Consider the following 24,348-nt stretch of genomic DNA (forward strand, 5'->3'; position numbering starts at 1 on the left):
CAAACTTGAGTCCTTTCAGGTGGAGTTACTTCAGTATAAATTGCCCATGTGTGCAGATAGGTAAGTCATAAGCACTGCATATAAAGCTGCCTTCAGTAGGTAACTGTAAATGTTAATTGCCACATTGGAAACTTATGTAGAGCCTCTTTTGTATTAAACCTGATAGATATTCAGGTTGACTTTGCTGCCTCCATCAATGTTTTAGAACAAGTCATCCCAGTTCATACTTATGAAAAACAAGGCTGAACTAAAAAGGAAACATTGTAAACTCAAGTACTGGTGGAAAAGTTATGGGGCAGGTAGGCCCCTGTGCAGCTGGTAAGGGAAGGATGAGGGTTTCAATCACAGCTCTTGCTGCCATACACATAAATACCCAGAACTGATCAAATTAAAACTTCTTAGCAGCAGCCTGGCTGTACACTGCTTTGGAGAATGAGTATCACATCAAAAAGGTTTTAAAAAAAAAAACCCACCCCAGAGGGTTGTGCTGAGACCCCCCCACCCATTCCCAAAATATTCAAGTCCTTCTAGCCTTGCCTACCCCTTTCTTTTATTAGAATTTGGGCAGCACCAAGTGACTATGGCAACTCATTGCTGCATGGTTGATTAGACAAAGTTTATCAAGACAAAACTTTTCCCCAAAACATCTAAGGGAAGAGAGCACCTACAGCACATAGGCAGACAGACACCAGGTGATAATGCTTTATTGACATTAAATTCATCACTATCAATTTCTTAATGCTATATAATCTGAAAAAGTAATTAACAGGTACATTCTGCATGAGGAAAAAAATATATGTAAACTAAGAAATTTCACAGGATAGTTGCCAACTGTTTTAAAAGGTCCACTTTGGACTAAAAAGCAAGCACACAAAATCCATATAAATTACACTACAGGTGTAAGGTCCCTTTCAAAGCAGTTCTAAACCAAAAAAAATACAAAAGCTACAAGCGCAAGTAAAAGTGCCATTTACTCAAGTGTTCAAACCAAGGAATGTGGCGCAGTGGAGAAATCAATGACGAGGTTAAATGACATTTTACAACAGTTTCTTGGAGGCCCATCCTTGGCTTTGTACACAGTATATTAGTCTTACTCTTCGACTCGTACACATCCAGGGCAGGAGACTTTCTGCACCTTCGGTGTTCACACACCTGAAAAAAAAGTTTGCTTTCCACCCCGACCTGAACGTTGACGCTCTGATGTTTATTTCCACCAACGTTAAGATCTTATCGTTGCTTGCACGGGGTTTGCATCGTGGAGAAACTTCCGGAAACGTTTTAAAGCCGCAGTTTTCCCCAACAAAACATTTGCGGAAGAGCCTCAGCCTCGTCTCTCTAGCGTCCCCGGACTGTAGGTTCAGCGCACTTATGGTTAAAAAATATAATCTCCAGACAAAAACAGTAATAAAATGAGCACTTTACACACCAGTGACTATATAGAATCCTTTCATTACAAAAATTATACACTAAGATTCATACGTTAATACTGTGAATGGGAATAAAAGAGGTACGTTAAAACAAATTTATTGCCTCTGTGCAACTACTCTCCCTGCACACCAAGCAAAAACAGCCTGTTACATAAAGCTTGACAAGAGGAGTTTGGAACCAGTCACAAACTGGACCCCCCCATGAAGCCTCGGCACACCCTGGGAAGCAGTAACCCAGGTGTCCTGCTACCAGGACCATCTACTGTCATTGTAACGTAGCTCAACATGTTCCCTGCTGCCGTGTTTACAGTCCACTGGCACAAATGATCAACTCATGGTAAAGACATTAAGCCAAAACATGGACAAGAACCTAAATTAGGACTAAGGTAGGTGAGCAGGGAATTGAAATGAAGCCTTGGCAAAGGAATCACAAGCCTCCTCCAATCATAGTTGGGGGGGGGGGGGGGGGGGGGGGTTAGAGAGAAGGGAGGAAGGAAAAAAAAAAAAGTGCAGGAAACAGTCCTGTCAAACACCAGAACCGATTTCATGGATCCTTTCGGAAAGTCCATTTCCTCAAACCCACAGGGTCCAACTTTGAATTCTCACCGGCATCCTGATTCTTCATTACACACGAGGGTTAACAAGTCACCCCAGAGGAAGAAAAAAAAAAAAAAAAAAACCCACACTTCATATGTTGCTGGATGAAATTCCAGCAAGTGGTTCCCTAAGACCCTCAAGTGGTCCCTGCAGCAACATGTCCGGAAACCAGAGCGTTAAGCTGAGGCTGAGAGGGGGCATCTGAAACCTAACAGCAACTGGGAATTATTACAATAAATATTAACTCGGTCCCCTTCAATGCTGCAGTCACTCAAAAAAAAATTGCTGTGAACCAATATAACAGTCATTGGAAAATAACTGGCTGCTTTGCTCATGTATGACATCAGAAGCTGTCCTTGGGATCCTGACACACACACACACACACACACCCACCCCATGTCCAAGAGAAACCTGACAAGTGCAGGGTTGAGCAAACACACGAGGCAACTTGGTCGAGGAGTCGGTACTGTGGCATCACGCTACACAGGATGGAGGAGTGAACAGAGATGGAAAAGGAGGGAAACGACAGCCGTTGTCTTTCGGGACAGTTCATGTCCTCACATCGCTGTTCAAAATCAAACAAAGCAGTTCTAGTCCAGCTTCAGTTCTATTAGGTTGTCGTCTCCTAAAAATGTTCGGCTCCATTAGGTCCTGCTGGGCTGTGTCCAATGCAGTCTGGCTTCTGCCCAAGTGCATAGCAAGGGCTTGCTGCAACACAGGCACACAATCACCACGTGGATTTCAAACAAAAACATTCTCGTTGTCCGATCCACACGTCAAGTTCAAGTTCTCCTAGCCCCCCCGTTACTGCAGCCACCGTGCAACAGTGCAAAAGCATCCCGGGGAATCTCCCTAAACACACACAGGTGTTAAATACACATGCAAAGACAACGGGGAAAAACAGCTAAATCTGATCTGTGCGGAAAGAGGTTAACAATAGGTAGTCTGAAGAGAACTATGTTCAGTTGACAGCATTTACATATCTTCACACCATAGAGCGTGAGTGGGGGTAAGAGTATGGTCACTACATAATGTATACGAGTGTCAGTGTGCATTGTCACTCCCCCCGAGAAACCCGAGACATGTCCGGCAACACCAGTTGAGCCACCACGGCCCTTGTGTTGCGACACCATTCAACAAACGCTGCCTTAGAAGCACAGATGCCCAAACTTGACACCTGACAGGTTGTCGTCTCTGGTTTCCATGGAGATGCAAAATATGTGAAAGTGGACTGTCTGCTGCACACCCCCCCATAGAACTACTGTGTCCTCAAATCCCTGTCTTGGCTGCCAAGGCCAATTTGTGTAATGGTACCATCATCATTAAAAATGTCCACTCCGCTAGGCATCGTCCAGCACAACGTGAATTCCAAACAAATCAATCGGTGGCTCTACTCCACCAGCAAGGAAACTTTTGTATCTTTCATCTCGAAAACAAGTGGTTTATTCTGCAACATCATGTGGCATCTGTCCTCCATTCAACACACCCTGCCTTTCCTTCCAGCCAGTTGGTGCTGGCCGTCCCAGGACCTTCCCTCTGCCGCGTTTTACTGCACGGCTCTGGCCGACTCCTCTGCAACACTTGTCTTTCGCTTATTTGGGGCATTTCGGGACAACTCTGAACCCGTCACGCTTCGGAAGGCAACGAGATGTTTTGCTGAGCTCCATCAAGTCAAAATTGTGTTTTTGCGCTCGGGTTTCACACGAGTGAAAGCCATAAAGGATGGGGACGTGGGTGCTGAATTGTGACAACATGCAGTAGGGAAGGGGGCAGCCCTTTAGACCAACCTCTTCATTTGATGAGAATTCCAGGAGAATGCCCGTCTTCTTCAGAAATATTCTTCAGGTTTCTCTCCGCTTCGTCCACAGACCTTGGAAGGAAAGAGTGGGGCCGTCAGTGTCTGCTGCGCCCACAAGCCACGCTTCACACCTCGCACTCCTCCATTAGGTGTCCTTACCATTAATGTTCACCCTTCTCCAAAACCATCTGAACCCTGGTCCTCTGCACAAGCTACAGTGGGCTGCTAATGCAGTGGTTACAGCTGCTGCTGCTTTTGGACCCAAAGGATGCAGGTTTGACTCACCTCCAGCTGTAGTACCTTTGAGCAAGGTACTTACCCTAAACTGCTCCAGCAAAATTACTGAGATGTACAAATGGGTAAATTGAAAGCAGATTAAGTCATGCTGGAGAAAAGTCAGGTAAAATATATAGTAATTCCTCACTACACATCTCACCTGTTCTTGATGGAGGTGTGAAAGTAAATGTGAAAGGATGTGGGGTAAAGGGGGGGGGAGAAGGGGGGTTTAATGTTTGCAAATCATAACAGAGCATGTGTCTAACATGCCGTCATGCTCTCAGTTATGACTTACAAATATTAAAAACCCACAGCGGCGATTAAATGGAATGTGGTTTATTCAAAAAAGGCACGGACCTCACAATGCCGTTAAGATGAAAGGGAGAAAGCAGAGCGCTCTGTCCTGAACATGGGCACATCTAGCGCTCCACTCCCTCCCCTCTCACTGCCTTGCAGACCTACATCACCCTTCTAAAGACCACAGCCTTCATCTGCATTCAAAGTGAAGAGGAGGAGTGTATGAGCTGCCCTCCTGGAAGAGCACAGGCATTGGTTTGAAGCCCTTGGGCAGGAGATACCCTGCACCAGGTTCAAAAGTTCTGACCCAGATATTTCATATGTTACATGATATTTACAGAGAAAAATTCAGAACAGGGGGTGCCATGTTCCTCTGTCCGCTTTATTTTTAAATATTTTATTGCTCATTCACAGTGACGTGCACATTTACCTTTAACCCCTGTCCAGTGTGATGGAAGCACTTACTGCCCCAAGCTCAGATACTGTGATCCCTCTGCCAGGGGCAGATTTTGCAGTCTGGTGGTGAACCGTGTGTGTATGTGTGTATATATATCTATCTATATCTATATCTATCTATCTATCTATATATCTATCTATCTCACACACACAAAATATAAAATTAGAGGAAACTTCCTTTCCCTTCCCCCACTCAAGGCAGAACCCAGGAGCAAGAATCCAATACCATTAAGCTCAAGCAGAATTGTGTGACAGGAAGCCTTACGTTAGGAAGTCCTTCACATCTTCAACCGTGATGTCACCGGTGGTGTCCAGTGTGATGTCGGCACTGCTGTTGGGCGAGTCCAGGGCAGGCGATGAGAGACCAGCCTGAATTTCCTCTAAAAGGCCAGAAAGAACAAATCAGAGCTTGTTAATACACCCCCCAAAAACTTGATTGGTGCTGCAGTTTAAGACCCAGTGGATATTTGGAAGCAATTTTATTTTCACGTGTTAAACGCTACAGACAGAAATGACTTTGCTCATACAGTAGAAGCTTCAGGAGTTTGTGGGCCAATTATTTAATTTTCCTTATTTTCCCATGGCCACAAGTACAAAATGATGGATGTTGGCGAGTTATGCATTTTGCATACCGCCGCACACTATTTCCCGAAGAATGGGCACTGTTCATTACGTGACCCACGCTTTGAAGTGCAACATGCAGTATGGGGGTGGCGGCGGTGGCAACCGGACGCACCGGGGGACCCGTGCAGAGAGCGCTGCCAGATGCAGTCAGTCAGAACCAATGCGAAGCGACAGCGGTACCCCGGTCACACAGGACCCACCTCTCTGTGCCACAGTCCTATTCTGCCTGGGTGTGTTTTATTGATGCCTGTTGGCTGGATGTGGAAACCGGTCACCACCATCTCGCAACAAATTTTAGAGAACAGCATTTTCTCACTTATCTCTTAACTGGAAGAGTCGTGTGAAAATTCGACTTTAATGACAACACGTAAATTCTTCCCTAGAGTGATCAATAAATGATCTTTCCACATTTATGTGGACATTTTTCTCCAAACCAAGTTAAAATGTTAACCTACCTACAATTATTTACCCATTTATACAACTGTAATTTTACTGGAGCAATTTAGGGTAAGTACCTTGCTCAAGGGCATTGCAGATGGAGGTAGGATTCGAACTTGCGACCTTTGGGTCCAAAGACAGCAGTTGTAACCGCTGTGCTATCGACTGTCCCACTTTAGGAACACTAAATGATTCAGAGCCGTGTCTCACTACACGTACACTGTACTGAGACAGTGGAGAAAGCACACATTTGAACACTTTACAAACTCAAGTACCCATTTACACAGGGGACACATTAGCACCACTCAGCCAAAACCATCACATCACAGAAGTGTCACTACAGCACAGACTTCCTCCTCAAACATCCGTGTGTAATCTACCTGAACTAACATCAAATGAGACCTTTGTGTTGGGCTTGAAAGGACAAATCTGGACATAGACACACGTTAAAAGCCAAAAAAGATGCGTTAAGTTATCACTACCCTTCACTTTCATAAGTTCTATACCCCCCCGCCAAAAAAAAAAAAAAAAAAAAAAGGGGCGCTCAAAAGGGGAGTTTCCCCTCATGAATCCTTAATGGTGCTTTTATTATGGGGGATCACCCTGGGGAACTTCTGTAGGGAGTTGCCATGGTTACTACTAAGGCAACTGCAGGGCAACTTATCTTTCCTGATTAAAAGAGGAGCTGTGGAGGAGCCTGAGCTTATTAAATTCAAGAAGAACAAGAAAAGGTTGTGGGGGGGATTCACTACAAGGCAGGAACTAAGACACAGGTCTCAAATGTGGTCACATGGACTGCTGCTGCGAGTTACACAGTCAGCCGTACCTTTCCTGGGGGGGTGGTTAGCACCAGGGTAACCGAACAAATCCCACAGCGAGTGGTTTGTGGGACACTAATCTCATCATCTCCACTGCAGACCCTTCAACTTTCATGGCACCATTTGAAGCTAGAGAGCACGTTCAGATTTATTCATCTGTTGCCTTCCTCTAAAGCGATCTTCAGTGTTGTGCCATTTACAATTATTGACCCATTTTTACAGCTGGGTTAAGTTCAAGTTTAACCAGAGCAATTGAGGGCAAGTACATTGCTCAGCTAGAGATGAGACTTGAACCTGTGACCTTTGGCTCCAAAGGCAGCAGCACTAACCACTACACTACCAGCTGGGGACACCAAATGCGTTAGGGTATTAACCGCTTGGATGGTCACCCTCAGCTGCATGAGGTGAAATATTCACAGGCTCCAAGAGGCTGAGTTTGATCTTCAGAAATGCCCAATAAATACTGTAGTTTAATTTCAAGCCCCAGAATTTGTACAGCCTACTTACTACCCTTTCCTATGATATGCTGAAAGCACAGTTTCCACTCCTAATTAAATGCAGAGTAAAAGTTGCTGCTTCTCACCTTCTGCATCCCCGAGGGACTGGACATCCCCTGTGTGCTGCACTCTGTGCGTTCCGTTGGACTGCAGTGATACTGGCACACTTGCTCTGCACACGGGAAATGAGGGAGAATAAAGGATTAAAAAAATAAAAGGTTTCAGCCAGAGGGCAATACTTGAAGTCAAACCTTATTTGTAACCAAACACTCAAATACTGTAGTGATACATTTCAATATGCAATTTCAGCCCCTCTGTATGTCCGTCCATCCATCCATCCATCCCAGCATCTAATGTTTTCATGAAACAAGGTGGCTTTAAACTGACTGCAATGCCATAAAACACACAGGACAGGGCCAAGATACTGCCACAAGTTCCAGAAGTGTCATCCTCTACAGTGGACAAAGCAATGTCAAATAGAGTTTACCTCCAATTAGAATGAATGACAGTGTCTACATACAAGAGGCACTAGGACTCCACACAAGGCTTGTCCATCACCACACTGGTTTCCTTAACTCTGCTAGACACATGGGGCTTTGGGGAATGTATGCAGACTTGTGCTCAGAATACTAAACCTAAGCATTTCATCCTTTGCTCAGTGCAGTGCATCATGGGAAATATTTGTCCCACTGGAAAGATACAGATCACTCCTGATGCTTGGTGCCATGGGTTTCCACCAAACAGATGTAATGTGCTTTGCAGCACACCTGATCAAGCTCAAGCTTTTCCAAAAAGAAGTCAGAGGCTGCTGGTTACATCAGGGATCAGCAAAGTTGAGAAACAGTCTAAGGTCTGTGAAATGTACTATGTCTCCATAAACTGCAAAAACCAGAGAACTCTGGTAACCTGAAGACACCATAAGTAATGAAGACTTGTGTTTGAAGTGAATTCACTCTAAATTGTCCTTAGTGTATGAATGTATGCAGAGAGAGATGCCCTGCAATGGACTACTGTCCCACCCAGGATGCACCCTGCTTCACGCCGTATGTCTCTGAATCACTGCGACTACACTGGACAAGCAGTCACTGATGATAAACAAAGCCATTTGTGTGCCAGTATAGACCGGAATGGTTTCTCTCAACTCTATGCATAAAGGGGGGTCCCACACTCAGAAGTAAAGCAGGAGGTGGTGCGCAACAGCATAGAAAGGGATTAAACAGGTACTGGAAAGTGTTTGTTCTTATGATCAAACTCTGCACCTGAGGTGCACCTCAGCACCACTGGGAACCATTCTGCCAAACCTGATGCAGTCTCAGCTCTCCAACCCTGCTTTCCAAGTTAAAGCGTCCTTTTCCCCTCCAGCATGCAGGCCTCATTAAACCCACTCTACACTCCCAAGTTCGGTTCTGTTCAAATGCAGCTCGAGTGGACCAATGCCAACATCTACGATACAGCGACCGCGAAAATGTGCCAGATGCCACGGGTTTGTGAAATGTGCACAGAAAGCACGCGGGGCCTCTTGCACCAGGCGCTCACCTGAGACCTGCGGAGGCGTGGGGCCGATCCACATCCACCGAGCACAGGGGCTGTGTGACGACCCGCGCAGACAATGAGAAGCGCTCAAACTCGGAGGGAGAAATCAGGTAGAATCCTTAAGAGACAGGAGAGGCGGCTGTAACCTCCATGTGCACACACTGTTCGGCAAGCATCTCCCAGTGGTCTGCTGACTCACCCTGTCCTGTCTTGGTGAAGACGCAGGAGGCAATCCCGCTAATGTCTTCTTTGCGGATGCAGTCATAGCGCACCTGCGGCCGCAGCGCAGGCACACTGAACACGTGGATGTCACCCAGGTTGGTGAGGCAGACGAGGCCGTTCTCGCAGTATTCCTCTGACGACACGCTTGTGAAGCTCGCCAGTGCCACCTTGCGCACCCGGCAGCCTTCGTGAGCTGTCAGCTTGAACTTGGTCTTGGCACTGACCTTGGGTAGTGTGAAAACCTGGAGAGGAGTTGCAGTCAGTCCATACATTCATATTTCATACACACCTGCCCAATGTGCACCAATGATGTAGTAAATTTTTTTAAAAAAAAAAAAAAAAAAGGAAAGACTACTACAGGGTTTGACTGAAGACTGACTTGTGCACGTATTCTGGCACAAGAATCAATGTTGAGACCTCATGATCATACACAAGTAGGACTGGTTTCAGTTCAGTCCACAAGTTGTCATGTCCAGCAGTTTAACCGTATTTGATGGTGGTCGAATCATTTACATTTGACACTTTGGAGAAAAGTGACTTATAAATTACCCCATTTATACAGCTGGCTAGCTCTACTGAACAGATTCAGGGTAAGTACCTTGCTCAAGGTACTATAGCATCAGGTGGGTTTTGAACCAGCAACTTTCAGGGCTGATACCATAATGGCATGAGCTGTTCCTAAACCACATAGCAGCCAGGAATCGAACCTGGACAGTCTCAGGCCAGACAGACATTCTCCACCACATCCCTGGCCCATTTGCCTATGGTTACCAATGCGAACAGACAATGAGCAGGGCAACAGTGGGGGAACTATTTCAAAGACTATGACAGGAGTGATTGAAGAGTTTAGATTTGTTGGAAAGCACTGCTGCCGGTGATCTGATGGGGGGGGATGGCTTGTCTTGAATACGATGTCCCAAAAAAAAAAAAAAAAAAAAAAAAAAAAAAAAAAAAAGACAACTGTACATTTAGCCGACACTGTTCTCCAAGAAAACTTATACTATGTTGGTACTTATGATTTACCCATTTACAAAGCTTGGTAATTTTACTGGAGCAATCTGAGGTAAGTACCTTGCTAAAGGGTACAACAGCTGGAAGTGAACCTGCAACCTTTAGGTCCAAAGGCAGTAGCCCTGCATGACATGAAAGTCTCAGTACAGTGAAATTCTGCAGACAGTCACTTGTGTCCTCTGCAGGTACAGGATCCACAAACAGCATAAATGAGGACTGCATCCCCACCCTCACCTTGAACTGCTCTTCAGAAGCTATGAGGACAGAGTGGCTGCCCTGCATGTCAGGGGCCTTGGCCAGGTCCCGGGACACTTCATAGGGCTCTGGCAGCGGGTTCCCCCGGCCATCCAGAACAGCGATGGCCACTACCGGGGCCCGGTGCATCAGCTGGATCTCCTTCCCCAACACGGCCTCCACGCTGTGCTCTGAAAACTTCTCCTGGGATGGAACCTCCAGGGCATAGGCATACACAGAACCTGAGTTGGTGCCTGCCCACATGGTAGGGCCATGGTGCGTTCCTGTAAACCCAGGAGACTAAAGTTACCGTTAGCAGTGCCCTCTGATAGTGGCTTTAACACCTTTACAAAGGACTCCACCATTACAGCATCCAGTAGGACTGCACTCCCATAAAACTTCACATTAGTCAAGCCTTCAGCATTCTGTGCTGAAAAATACAATTCCAGGCAAAGCTGCAAATTAATTCTCCAGTTTGGTGCTCTTGCAGATTCAGACCCAAGAGAGACTTGTGCTTCTTAAAAGCAAAGCATTGTGGATAACCACGGTAACCACAGTACCCTTGCCAGTATGTGAAAGTTTTACGGGACCCGCACTGCATGCAGCCTGCCTAAGGGGTTCACCAGCAGCTCATGCTCCCCCAGTCTGGAGTCAGCTGAGGTTGTAGGGGTCATGAGCAGTCAGAGTGCTCCCACACAAGAAGCAATAGTTGGACCTATGACCACTGTCACACCGCTCCACATTAGCAGCAAACAACGTAAGTGGTACATCAAGCCTTTGAGGACTTCAGAGTCTGTCTCAGTTTAGTCTCCTGCAAGACCAGAATTACACCCCCCCCACTGACACCTCTGTGTACACAAAGGGGAGGGTCTCAAATGAATCGGCAAATGCGTACAACGCCATCTTAGAGGCGTGACAGCACAACCACAGGGACATCTGCACATCAGTGCAAAAAAGATCCTTCACTGTTTAGATGCTTATAGCAGCACCTTGTTGGCATCACTTTACCATCTCTAAGGAAAGTGTCGGCGAAGCACAGGCAGCGCACCACCCCGGAGAGGGAGTCGTCAGCGGAGCGGGGCTCAATCCGCCTCTGCACTGGCGTCACTTCCACGTCGTGGGGGCCTGCCTGCTCTGCCAGTTGGGCGTTTGCCTCTTGTACCTGGGGATGGGGGTGTTGCCATGCCGATGAGAATAATGAACAGGGCCACCAGTAAGATATCAACCTTCTCCCGATAAAGAATGGGACTGATGGCTGCATCTTGTTCACACACCTTGCTTGTTGGGCTGCTCACTACCACACGCTTCTTCCCGGACACTCTGCTTTTGCGGATCCTTCGGAAGGACTGGCGCAGCGACTTCTTCAGGGACTTAACCCGGGACAGAGGCCCTTCCATGGCCAGTGAGTCATTAGGGTGCAAGGTACATCTGGAAGGTGCATCGCCGTCACATGAATCAGACAGTGACCATACACCATCTTCAGGATCAACAGAAAGGCTATACCAGTATAGCATGTGGTCAGTGAACACACCACCCCCTGACACTAGGCAGGAAATGTAGCCAAGACAGCCAGGTTCAATCACCAACCAACAGCATTAGGAGGGAGTACTTTGAGGCTGGGATGCCTACCTCGCGAGAACAGGGCTACGGCGGTGGTAGTCAAACAGGCCAAAGCCGTGGCTTGTGCCAAAGGCAACGAGGTTCCACTCAGCGTGAAGCGTCACAGCGGTCACCGCTGCAGGGGGCATGCACTGCACCAGTAGGAAGGGGTGGAAACCTGGCGGGAAGCTGATGGGCCCTGTTTTGGGAGCCAGTCGATCATGGCCCTTCCAGGTGAAGCCCTCCCGGTCCTGGAGCAGATCGATGGTGGCGATGTTGATCACGTGAGCCGACATCTCTTCGCTTAGATCCATCACAAGAACCTGAGCGTGACAGAGCAGATGAAGATGTGTCATTTGACACAGAAACAAGTGCTTGCGTTAAAGGTCTCGGCGTTTCCTCAATGCAGTGTTTCACTGTACCTGTCCTGCAGTACCAGCCACGACAAGCTTTCCGCTGTATTTACACAGGCCAATCTTCTGTATCCCAAGCCTGGGGTCATCACTATAGGGGTCAAAACAGCCAACCTACCAAGGAAACAGTGCAGTTCAACACAATAAAATAAACAGAAGCTAGGTTTCCAAAACGACATGGGAAATGCATATGTTAAAACACCCACCCCATGTTCAAAAGTAGCTTAATCATATGTGGCACACTTTCAAAGCACACCATTTAACCCCATTCAGCAAAAAAGGCACAAGGAATGTTCGAGGAAGAAGCACAGGATGACATCTTTTCATCTTGTGCAGAGAAGAGCAGAGGAACTGGGCACCCAGATAGCCTGTCTGCTTCTAATCAGAGGAAACAGGTAAATATTCAAGGACCAGTTCCATATGTGCGCAGGCGATGAAGGTCCAGCTGTCATCATCTTTTATAAACAGAGGAAAAAGGAACAAGGGGCTAAGTGGTAATGAGAGCTGCATATGTTAAAGATCATAGTTGTTTATTGCTAGTTTCAAGTTCAAATTCAATGTCGAAGAGGTAAATAACACTGGAGAGAAAGAAAAATAAATACAAATCCATCAATTCATGTGATGCGTGAGCTGCCACAGAAAGTACATTTATCTGATGCTTTCCCCAAAGCAACTTACAATGTTAATCTACCTACAGTTATTCACCTGTTTATAGAGCTGGGTAATTTGTACTGGAACAATTCAGGGTAGGTATCTCCTTGCTCAAGGGTACTAGAGCTGGAGGTGAGATTCAAACCTGCAGCCTTCAAATCTAAAAAAGGCAGCTGTTCTAACCACTATGCCACCAGCTGTCCCAAAGGGGACTAAACAGCTAGAAGTACACTTGGCAAGTGAGCCCTGGGACTACATGTACAAAGCCACATGGTCCAGGTAAGCACACCTTCCTGAAGGGAGGCCACTCCTCCTCCGCTCCCTGCATCAAGCCGTCGTTGTGGTCGCAGTCCGTCTGGAAGATGTTGGCCGTGCTCAGCTTGTACAGGGGCTTCAGGGAGACTCCAGATGCATCCCAGAAGCGCACGGTGCCGTCCTCATGCCTGCGAGAACATGCACAGTGGCACAAAATGATTGTGATGGTAATTTCAGGTCAGCCTTGTGAAATGACAACCATCTGCTCAGCTACACTGTGGGATGACAGGGGGCATAGCGGTTAAGGACATGGATTTGTAGCATGAAGGTTCAGCAACTGATCATTTTAGTCTCTGCCCAAGGTTCAAGTTCGTCATCAGTACAAGTACCGTGTACAAAGTACTCAAGCAAGAATTTCATAGTGCTTCTCCACAGACTATAGACAACACAATAGATAGTACTACACAAAAAAAGGAATTAATGCAAGTAACAAATAGCCAGAATACTTAAGTGTTAATGCAAGTGATGTGGCTGGAGCGATCAGAGCAAATTCTAGTTGCAAAATGTGGCACATTAGAGTGTTGAGGTAACTGGCAGTGTTGGATGATCAGCTTTCCAATGATTTACCCATTTATACAGGAGGGTATTCTTACTGTAATAATTCAGGGGCAGTATCTTGACCAAAAGGAACTACAGCAGAGCAAGATTCAACCCAAGAATCCTTATTGTACAAAATAACTCAGACACTATCTGCCCCACATCCTTCAGCTGAATTGCTCCAGGAAGAACACCCAGCTGCAAAAGTGGGCCAAAAGTCACTTTGGATATCTGTCAGCTGGAGCAGAAATTACTATCATAACCATGCAGACATGCTCACCCTGTTAGAAGCAGTCCATTGTGCTTCGGTTCCAGAGCCAGATCTTTTCCCCCATTAATTGGCCACCTCTAAATATATATATATAAAAAAAAAAATAAAAAAAGTTGTTAACTTGACTTGTTAATTTTCCTCTTAAAATTCCCCACAAGCAGTTAAACCCTAGATGAAACAAATGGAGGGTATGCATCATTGGACCCTGATGTGACAAGTTCATGTGTGTCATTTCAAATTTAAAAGCAGTCCACACGCTGGTGGATATGTTCGCCACAGATCCGTGTCATTCGCAAGGGAAAGCACTGCTCTGCAGTTCATGCATTTCCCGGATGCAGAGGAGCCCCGCAGTGAAGGCAAATCTTATTAGGACCATGTTATTTAACCTTCATTTGCTCAAGTCCCCTGTGAGCTTTGCTCAGAAGCCCGGAATATGGACTTGCTGTACGAAATGTCTCAACGCTATATGTAATTAAAATGAGCCTTGTTGGGGGTGTGTGTGTGTGTGTGTGTGTGTGTGTTTGGGATGGAGGAAACTGACACACATCAAGTTGGACAAATGGGGTCACTGGAGCTACTGTCACCAGTCCCCATGTTTCAGTCTCTTCTGAGCTATTTAACACCAAGTTGAAAGTCACATTCAGCAGAACATCTAAAGATCGGAAATATCCACAAAAATAGCTACAAATTCAGATATTAGCTTGTGCACTACCTGCATTGGCTGGTTCCCTGCAGACCAGCTGATGCACCACATGACAAGAACTGTTTAAAGTGGCAGTTCATTAACCTAGGAAAAAAGCCTGGATAAATTAGATTTAAATGACCTCTAGTTCTGCAAACTCACTGTACAAAATTTGCCTTGTCCAAGAACCCTGGGAAACGGTAGAGGGAGTTCCCATAGAAATAGAGCACCAGTGAAAACTGAGGAAATACTTTTATGGGACAAATTGGACAGAAGGGTGAAGGTAAAGTAACTCCCAAATGTCCTACATGTCTAGGAACCGCTGTAGAAGAGATGGAAGACGTGGCACCTCATTTCCTGAACTAGTTTAAGAGAGGTGTGCTCACACTTTGGAGTGGTATTGCAGGTAAAGCGTGTGCTGAGAGGTAGCACTGATCACTGCAGGTTACCAAGCAGTGACGAAGTGCACCAAACCCCATTGCCATCCCTACCACATGCGTTGGCGGTGGACTCTGGTGCAGCCCAGCAGCAACCACCCTCTCCCACAGCTTGGGCGGCACATTGGAGATGTGGTAAGAGCAGGTGATGGCCGACGAGTGGAGCGGAGCCAGGTACGGACAGGGGATGGTGGGCCAGCCAACCGTTTGTAGGTCGATCGCAACCAGCTCCTCCTCCAACAGGACCACCAGTGCAGATGGGTTGTCAAACTCTAGGACAGAGACACACAGAAGACTAGGGTTCAAAAGTACACTGAAAAAGTGACAGGGAATGCCCCAAAGTCCACAGAGAGCAAAAACTGCATTAGAAGTACTGCCTTTGAGCAATGTACCAATATGCTTGAGGGATTACTGAACAAGCTGTGGATTTTCCCCTTACACCACAGTGGCAAAATTAAAATTTGCCATTTTTCTTTCCAGTTTAATTTGTTGTCAAGGCTTGTTTCAATACCGCAGTTGCAAACACTGTGCCTCAAGTAGAAGAGCTAAGTAAGAATGAAAACAGAACAGATGCTTTAATTAACCGGCTGTCACAGAGTGAATGGGGCAGCCTGAGCACGATGGTTTGAAGTCAGGACCCAAGGAAGCAGAGCCATGCGGTACCTCACCTGCAGCGCTGTCTGTGCAGTGAATGGTAAAGAAATCGATGACGCGGGATGTGAAGTCCAGGGTGACCTGCATCTTCTCCTGCAGCACAGTGACACAGTGTCTGTCGCCATAGCTGGCCCTCGGCATACCGCCGCTGAACACCACGAGAGGGGCCCTGGAACACAAACCATCGCTCATGCCAACCAAGTGCTCCAACAGTATGTGTGTCATTCAGGGGACAGCTGGTAGTGTAGGGATTACAGCTACTGCCTTTGGACCCAAAGGTCACAGGTTTGATTCCCACCCCTGGCTACAGTACCCTTGAGAAAGGTACTTACCCCAAATTGCTCTAGTTTAAAAATTCCCAGCTGTATAAATAGGTAAAGCGTTGTAACTTACAATGTTAAGTGGCTTTGAAGTGTCAGCTAAATGAATAAATGCAATGTAAGTGTCTGTACATGTACACCATTCAGCTTAGCAGCCAGCATTGGAAATACAAACTGACTGAATTGAGTGCAACTCTTACCACCAATTCATCAAGACACCTATTAATTTGTTTGCATTAGGATCTTGTAGATAACACTAATATTTTCATTATTTTTGAGGTACATTACAATTAACACACAAACTGGTAACATGAGCCAATGACTTGGAATCTTAATACTTCCCATAACACGTAACATTGCTCAGACACTAGGTCCCAAACTACTACCGAGATGACTTAAATGTTTACGAATCCAGCAAAACATTGTATCCGTTTCCAGTTCACTGCGTTGCTCAAGAGCTGAGGGCAGAATCCCACCCAGCAGCTGAACCTGCAGCTTTCCGGGTGCAGGGCCAGTCCCCTGCCGGCTTTCCCGGCCCACCGGTCTGCACTCACCCTGATTCCGTCGTCCTCCATACAATCTTGTTAATAGCTTTGCAGGGAAAGGGGCCTGCAAGGACAAGAGCACAAGGCCTTTTACAACATGACATGCAGCCTCCTTGCAGACACGGTAAAAAGCATGATGCGCCCTGCAGTGAGGTCAGACATAAGAGACAGCAGCACTGAACTCCATTTTATACCACCATGTCCAGCAGTGAAAAGGGCACTTAACTTTTATGTGTTTCTTTAAACATAATGGTATAACACTCATACTATACCCTCAGAACATATTAATTCAGTACGTTACAATGACCAAAGTGGCAACTGAACCAAGTTGTCCAGGCCCATGACAAAGCCCAACATCAAATTATATTCCACAGAGGCAATTTAAAATTTGGAGACATCTGTGGCTCAAATGTGAAAGTGTTCTTGGGTCAATGCAGTCATGGGGGGGGAGACAGACTAATCATAACTTATGCAGAGAAAGTTTTGAGTTTAACAAATCCAAACATCTAAAAGCCCGGAGGTTCTCGGTTCTGGCTCAGCATTTAAAAAGGAGTCTCAAAACATCTTTGAGATCCCCAGTCTGCTCCACAATCCTTCACTACATATTTACGGGGGGGGGGGGGGGGGGGGGCCCTGCTCCGTCAATTCTGTAGTTGTTCGCACGCACGCGGTGTTGGACTGGGGTCCTGCTCTCCTGTGGGTCTAGGGTTCGAGTCCCGCTTGGGGTGCCTTGTGACGGACTGGCGTCCCGTCCTGGGTGTGTCCCCTCCCCCTCTGGCCTTACGCCCTGTGTTGCCGGGTAGGCTCCGGTTCCCTACGACCCCATATGGGGAAAGTGGTGCAGAAAATCTCACACACACAAAAAAAAAAAAAATTTCCCCACTCGCCCCCTTTTGCGGGCGGTCTTATTCCTTCAAGCTCAGGTCCTCTACCAGAGGCCTAGGAGCTTGAGGGTTCTGCAGAGTATCTTAGCTGTTCCTAGGACCGTGCTCTTCTGGACAGAGATCTCGGATGTTGTTCCCAGGATCTGCTGGAGCCACTCTCCCAGCTTAGGGGTTCTTTCTTTCTGATGTTGCCACCGCTTGGGATAGAGGAAGAAAGCCATAGTGATAGATGTCACTGTTTGTCCACCACTATGTCCGGTTGGTTAGCCATTACCAGTTTGTCAGGCTGGATCTGGAAGTCCCACAGGATCTTTGCTTGGTCATTCTCATCCACCCTGGGGGGTGTATCCCACTTTGATCCTGGTACTTCCAGCCCATACTTGGCACAGATGTTCCTGTACACTATGCCAGCCACTTGGTTATGGCGTTCCACGTATGCCTTGCCCGCTAGCATCTTACACTCTGCTGTTATGTGCTGGACTGTCTCAAGGGCATCTTTGCACAGCCTGCACCTAGGGTCCTGCCTGGTGTGGTAGACCCTGGCCTCTATTGATCTTGTACTTAGAGCTTGTTCCTATGCTGCTACGATTACCGCCTCTGTGCAGTCTTTCAGTCCAGCTTTGTCCGGCCACTGGTATGATTTTTCGATATCAGCCACTTCTTCAATCTGCTGGTGGTACGTACCGTGTAGGGGTTTATCCTTCCATGACGGTTCCTGTTCTTCCTCACCCTCCTTCTCGGGTTTCTGCTGCCTAAGGTATTCACTAAGCATCTCATCAGTCGGGGCCATCTTCCTAATGTAGTCAAGGATCTTTGTTGTTTCATCCTGGATAGTGGCTCTGATGCTCACTAGTCCTTGGCCTCCTCCTTTCTGCTTAGCATACAGCCTCAGGGTGCTGGATTTGGGGTGAAACCTGCCATGCATTGTCAGGAGCTTCCTTGTCTTGATGTCAGTGGCTTCCACCTCCTCTTTTGGCCAGCTTATGCCAGCGGGGTATCTGATGACCGGCAGGGCATAGGTGTTGATAGCCTGGACCTTGTTCTTCCCATTCAGCCGACTTCTCAGGACTTACCTTACACTCTGCAGGTATTTGGCGGTTGCTGCTTTCCTTGCGGCCTCTTCACGATTCCCATGCGCCTGCGGGATTCCAAGGTACTTGTAGCCATCCTCAACATCTGCTACGTTGCCTTCTGATAGTACAATCCCCTCAGTTCTGACTACCTTCCCTCTCTGTTACCATCCGACTACACTTATCCAATCCGAATGACATTCCGATGTCACTGCTGTAGATCCTGGTGGTGTGGATCAGGGAATCGATGTCTCGTTCACTCTCTGCATACAGCTTGATGTCATCCATGTAGAGGTGGTGATTGATGTTTACTCCATTCCGTAGTCGGTATCCGTAGCCAGTCTGATCTGGCTGAGGGGGTTCAGGCCTATGCAGAACAGTGGGAACAATGCATCTCCTTGGTAGATGCTGCACTTGATGGTGACTTGCGCAATTTGGTTGGAGTTGGCCTCTAGGGTTGTTTTCCACTGCCCTATTGAGTTCCTGATGAAGGCTCTTAGTGTCCTGTTGATCTTGTATAATTCTAAGCATTCCAGGATCCATGAGTGAGGCATCAAGTCATAGGCTTTCTTGTAGTCAATCCAGGCGGTGCACAGGTTGGCCTGTCTGGTCTTCCAGTCTCGAGTGACTATTCTGTCTACTAGTAGCTGGTGTTTTGCTCCTCTGGTGTTTCTACCAATTCCTTTCTGTGCCCTGCTCATGTATTGAGCCATATGCCTGTTCATCTTAGCTGCTATGGTACCCGAGAGCAGCTTCCATGTTGTGCAGAGGCAGGTTATCAGGCGATAGTTGGATGGGACTGCTCCTTTCTGGGGTCCTTCAGGATCAGGATTGTCCAGCCTTCTGTTAACCATTCTCATCCATTAGCAGCTGGTTCATTTGTGTTGCCAGGCACCCATGGAGTGCAGTTAGCTTCTTTAGCCAAAAGGCGTGGATCATGTCAGAGCCTGGTGCTGTCCAGTTCTTCATACTTGAGACTTTCTTTGATGTCTGCCATTGTGATGGTTATTGGATCCTGTTCAGGGAGGTTGCTGTGGTCTGCTCTTAGAGCCACTAGGCTTTGTTATGTGATGCCTCCTTCTCCCATGTGTTTTCCAGTATTGCTCAGTCTGCAACCTTGGTAGGTCCACGCTCATGTTATTACCCTGCCACTGAGTACACTTTGGATGGTTCTGTGGAGAACATCTGGTTTATTCTTCTGCCCTCTCTCTCTTGTGCACCTCTTCAGGCGGTTAGCCAAGGCTGTGAGTTGGCAGTTTCTAAGGCCTCAGGTATAGACAGCTTGCTATACTTCTTAGGCAGCATTTTCCTCACACCTTTCTGCAGTTCCGATAGCTGGCTAACTTCCCTTCGTACTGCCTTGATCGTGGCCTCTAGCCTTCTTTTCCATGGAGGATACTACTTCTTATGCTTGGTACTCATCTTGTATCCAAGCATCTCAAGAATCACTGTTGCTGTGTTATATATCAGCTGGTTGGTCTCAGTGATGGTCACAGTAGGGATTGTTCGTAGTGCTGCATTCACATCTTCAAGTAGACTTTCAGTAGTTACTTCACTTGGTCTTGGTAATCAGCCATAGGGGTTCCGGGTGTCCTTCTTAGCCATGATCTTATCTCTTAGGTCAGCTGCTCTTGCATTCGGCTTACAAGGGCTCATTGAGATTGGGTGCCAAGCCCCAAGAACAGTGTGGGGATGATGATGATATCTCCCCCCTGACCTGTTGTCCTGGCTCCCCCTTGCCATAACATTTGTGTTGTACCTCAATCTCTAGTTGTGATAGCAGTTGTAACACTAAGCTACTAGTTGTTTAGGCGTTAGTCTTGATGTTGGGTTTCAAAGTATCCATAGGTCCCCACCTCCTCTTCATGTAACCCCTTTCACTGGGGTTACTTCTGTAGTAGCATTCCAGCAGTTCCCTATTCTCATCTCTTGTCCATGCATGCCTTGTTCCCAGTTTCCCCCAGGTGAAAGACTGATCTTACCACCACACACACACACAAAAAATGACTACAGACATGCAAGTCACAAAGCATCAATATCTTTACACCTGAAGATCTTTGTATGTACTCAAGGTAAGACTTTACTCTATGTTGCTTTGAGGGAAAGCATCTGCTAAATTTAAAAAAAAAAAAAAAAGACTTATAGAACTGGGTATAAGCTGATCATATGAAGCCAAGCTCACTCTTCAGGCTGTTAGATGTTCACTTTGTCTTCATCTTTCACACACACTATGAAGAACATTTCATATTTACAGTATATATGCATTTATGCAAAAATATGCACATAAATATCACAAACAAGAGCCACCACAGTCATTCAATTTGTTTTGAAATGAGAACACCCTTTGGCCAAGTGCTTCACACTGCAGACACAAAGAGCCACTCTGCAGTACAGGCGGTAGTGCTGGCTGTGGGTTTACACGCAGGTTCGAACCCGTTGCAGTCGGTATGGAACTTGCGTGTTCCTCTCTGTGGGCACTCCACTTTCCTCCCAGAGCACAAAGACACATTTTAGGATTGACTTGTAGAATTTAAACTGCTCTTAGTTGTGCAAGCTTCATCGTTCTGGTGTGAGTGAACTAAGCAGCTTAGATGAGTACATCCAACATCCCAAGTTGTTTTGGAGAAGAGCTCCAGCTACAGGAGCCAACAGATGCAAGATGGTCCCACTGTTGCCTCACCGTATGGTATGACCGAAGTGCTGGGCTGCTGTGTGGACAGGGCGCTGCTGACTGGCCACGTCATGTAGCTGCCATCGCTGTGAGAGCTCACAAAGGTCTTGCCACTGCGCTCCCAGCCCAGACTCTCCAGTTGCTGCGGGGGGAAAATAGCACAGCACACTCAAGCAGTCATGGGTGCCCACAGCTACAGCCTGTCACCAGAGAAGCACACAGGTGTGTTGGGCGAATTACAGGCAATGGAGAATTTGCTGTCAGTTGGACAAAAGAGTTATTCACCCTGGTGAGGATGGCACTAGTGGAGGCAATGATGGATTTCATATAGAGGACACACAAATACTCTAATGCCACATGGCTCCTCCATGCAGAGCTATGTTTGAAATTATCAAAAGGCACAGGTGACTAAAAACAATTAAACACATCTGAGCTTAGTGAAAATGGGGCAGCAGTGGCACAGCAAGTAGTGCTGTTGTCTCACAGTGCCTGGGTGGTGCGCAAGGATGTGGGTCAGATCCCTCCTCAGTCTGTGTGGAATTTGCATGTTCTCCCTATGTCTGCGTGGGTTTCCTCCCACAGTCCAAAGACATGTGGTTCAGGTTCCCCCATAGTGCGTGAGTGACAGTGTTCCACTGATTTATGGATGAGTGACCCAGAGTAAGTAGTGTATCTAGCCATGTAAGTCACCTTGGTGACTAAGGTGTGTGGGCTGGTAACACTACAAAGTATCCATTGGAAGTTGCTTTGGAGAAGTGTCTATGTGAATAAATGTATAAGTATTAAACATTGATGCATTTTGTCAAGCTGCCTTGATCAGCACACATTATACATTACGTAAAAAGTCACACATAAAACGCATAGGTTGCGACACTCTTTGGAGCAACAGCTGAAAATTAAATGCAACCATGGTGCATTGTATGCATGACTCGTTACATAATGCACATGCATAGAGTGTTGGAGACTTGGCAATAATCAGCATTACCAGTACAAATATTAATCTCACTAAGCCCCCCACCCCCTTAAAATGTCAGTTCACACCAAGTTCTTTGGACAAACTTGTGGAAATGTTCATTTTACTTCTGTAAATGAAGGGTCATTTGCTTGTACTGGCAGCTCTGTGTACTTTAAAGAATAGACCAGTGCAAACTGCAAACCAGTGACAAGCGATGGGATTAAATCACATCATACCATCAATAATGAGTGGTGTTGACATGCTGTTAACAATACCAAGTGGAGAAAGTGTTCAAAATATGGGTTAAGGAGAAGGAAAAAAAAAATTTCCAGTTTTGTGCCAGTAAGGACCCCCTTCCCAAAAAGGCAAGATGTTACCACAAGTTTTATCTTGGCTCAATGAAACAGACCTTCATATTTGAATGTTTTAGCTGTTTTAAGTTTGCTCTATTGTCACTAGTTCCAGTTGTAACTACTGCCTGCTGCTTACAGCAGGACAGCACTAATTTATATTAAAATAAAAGTATTAATAAATAAGCAAGCTGTCACTAATTACAGTACAACCCATCCCATCAATGGGAAGTTCAACAGTTTTGTTCTATCCATCACTGTGAGCAAGGAAGAATTCCTCAGCGGAGAAACGCAAAGCCTTAACGGAAAGATGGGTGCAGGTCCCACCTGGTTTCCCAGGAAGAGGTTCTCCACTTTGCGGCTACTGTAGTTCCACAGAACCACGAGGCCTCGGCTATAGCCGATGAGCATCTTGTTGGGGCATCGCGGATGCTCCCGCAGGGACTCCACAGGTCCCAGTGATTTCCCACACTTGTATTCCTCTGGAACACTGCAGGCAGAGAAAGGAGCGCCATGTGAGGATCGCAACACTGCATCGCTAGACAATCTGCTGTCATTACCCTTTGCCATGCGGAATTTCACACTCAAAACTGGCACACAAGTCGGCAAGCGGCCCACGAACCTGCCTTCACGCTGAAGCATTAGTGCCCAGTTACCAAAAACCGTCCAAAAGTATTCACATGACACATAATGGCTCAAGTTCCAAAGCTCAAAGAAAAAAAAAAAAAGTCATATGGGGGGGACCCCATGAATTATCCAACACTTTGCAGCACTGCTTGAATGCACCTTTGTCCGGAATGCTGCAACCCCAGAAGTGTGGATAAAAAGCTAGACTGATCATGGACGATGCTTTGAGTTCACTTCCTGCCCAGATGCAAGCTCCAGAATGTGTACTCAGCTGTTTGGCACGGGCTGACAGAATACAAATTACCATCGTTACCCCCCACATTAGAGCCGAGTCCCCATACGCGGGTGGAAGCCATGCCGGACTCCACACTTGCTACCACAACAGTCAGCCGACATTCATGAAGGGATTCCGGGGTCCAAAGCGGTGCCAGTCTAAGGGCAGGCAGCTTGCACTTCAGACTGAGAATCAAAAGCATGTTTAGATTTGAGCTCAGAAATTGACGCAAATGCAGTGCATGCGACAGACAGCCGGAGAGGGTGAGAAGACTGAGCCGGGGAAATAAGCTCGTGTAGAACAAGAGGGCCCAGCAGAGCGCTGCTTAATGCAGAGCTGTGGAACATCTCCAAGAAGAGGAATGTGCACAGCACACCATGGGTGAGGGGCTGAGAGGGGTTTCACTGTGGAGAACCGGAAGAGTAATGTTTCAGGGGCTGGGTGTCGGGAGAGGTGAAACACGCCGAACTGTGGCACAGGTCTCCTAGAAACGGCTCAAGCTGCTTTTACTCATAAAGGCAACTTGGAAAGGAAAACGCAAATGAAAACCGCTGCGGTCACTTTGAAAAGGAGTAGAAAGGTTATTTGATGAAATACAGCAGTTTCAATTGGAGTTTTGCTACTTGACAGGCCAAATCCCCTGGCAGAATAGAAAAGCAGCCATTAGTTTCATTTTCCTAGAGTTGTAGGACCATAAGCCAGGCAGACAAAAGGGTAACGCTGAACTCAAATCCACTTAAAATCCTCAAATTCCTCCATTTGATAGAGAGCTTCAGGCTCGTTTCCCAGCCCAAAAACCCTGGGAGTTTACCACAGTGTACGACATCACACCAGTTTAATAGAAACATCTCCCAGCACGTATGAA

General features: G+C 46.7%; 1 protein-coding gene across 4 annotated transcripts in view; it reads right to left on the reverse strand.

The window, feature by feature from the left end:
• Nucleotides 1-694: 694 nt before the first annotated feature.
• llgl1 (LLGL scribble cell polarity complex component 1) overlaps nt 695-24,348 on the reverse strand; it is a 45,352-nt gene continuing 21,698 nt past the window's right edge. For 3 of the 4 annotated variants that reach the window (XM_029246874.1, XM_029246877.1, XM_029246876.1), the window contains 18 exons: nt 22,910-23,072; nt 21,287-21,419; nt 16,662-16,716; nt 15,802-15,956; nt 15,188-15,405; nt 14,024-14,091; nt 13,181-13,334; nt 12,250-12,354; nt 11,858-12,150; nt 11,503-11,656; nt 11,237-11,390; nt 10,229-10,512; nt 8,961-9,225; nt 8,765-8,879; nt 7,315-7,400; nt 5,117-5,231; nt 3,812-3,894; nt 695-2,732 (listed from right to left, as the gene is read on the reverse strand). In XM_029246874.1, coding sequence (XP_029102707.1) covers nt 3,816-3,894; nt 5,117-5,231; nt 7,315-7,400; nt 8,765-8,879; nt 8,961-9,225; nt 10,229-10,512; nt 11,237-11,390; nt 11,503-11,656; nt 11,858-12,150; nt 12,250-12,354; nt 13,181-13,334; nt 14,024-14,091; nt 15,188-15,405; nt 15,802-15,956; nt 16,662-16,716; nt 21,287-21,419; nt 22,910-23,072 — 2,596 coding nt within the window. In that variant the 3' untranslated portion in view covers nt 695-2,732; nt 3,812-3,815. Of the gene's footprint in view, nt 2,733-3,811; nt 3,895-5,116; nt 5,232-5,641; nt 5,730-7,314; nt 7,401-8,764; nt 8,880-8,960; nt 9,226-10,228; nt 10,513-11,236; nt 11,391-11,502; nt 11,657-11,857; nt 12,151-12,249; nt 12,355-13,180; nt 13,335-14,023; nt 14,092-15,187; nt 15,406-15,801; nt 15,957-16,661; nt 16,717-21,286; nt 21,420-22,909; nt 23,073-24,348 lie in introns of those variants that run through there. The other variant, XM_029246875.1, reaches the window with a different exon arrangement.

The sequence above is a fragment of the Scleropages formosus genome, chromosome 20 (genome assembly GCF_900964775.1).
Source record: "Scleropages formosus chromosome 20, fSclFor1.1, whole genome shotgun sequence".
NCBI lineage: Eukaryota > Metazoa > Chordata > Actinopteri > Osteoglossiformes > Osteoglossidae > Scleropages > Scleropages formosus.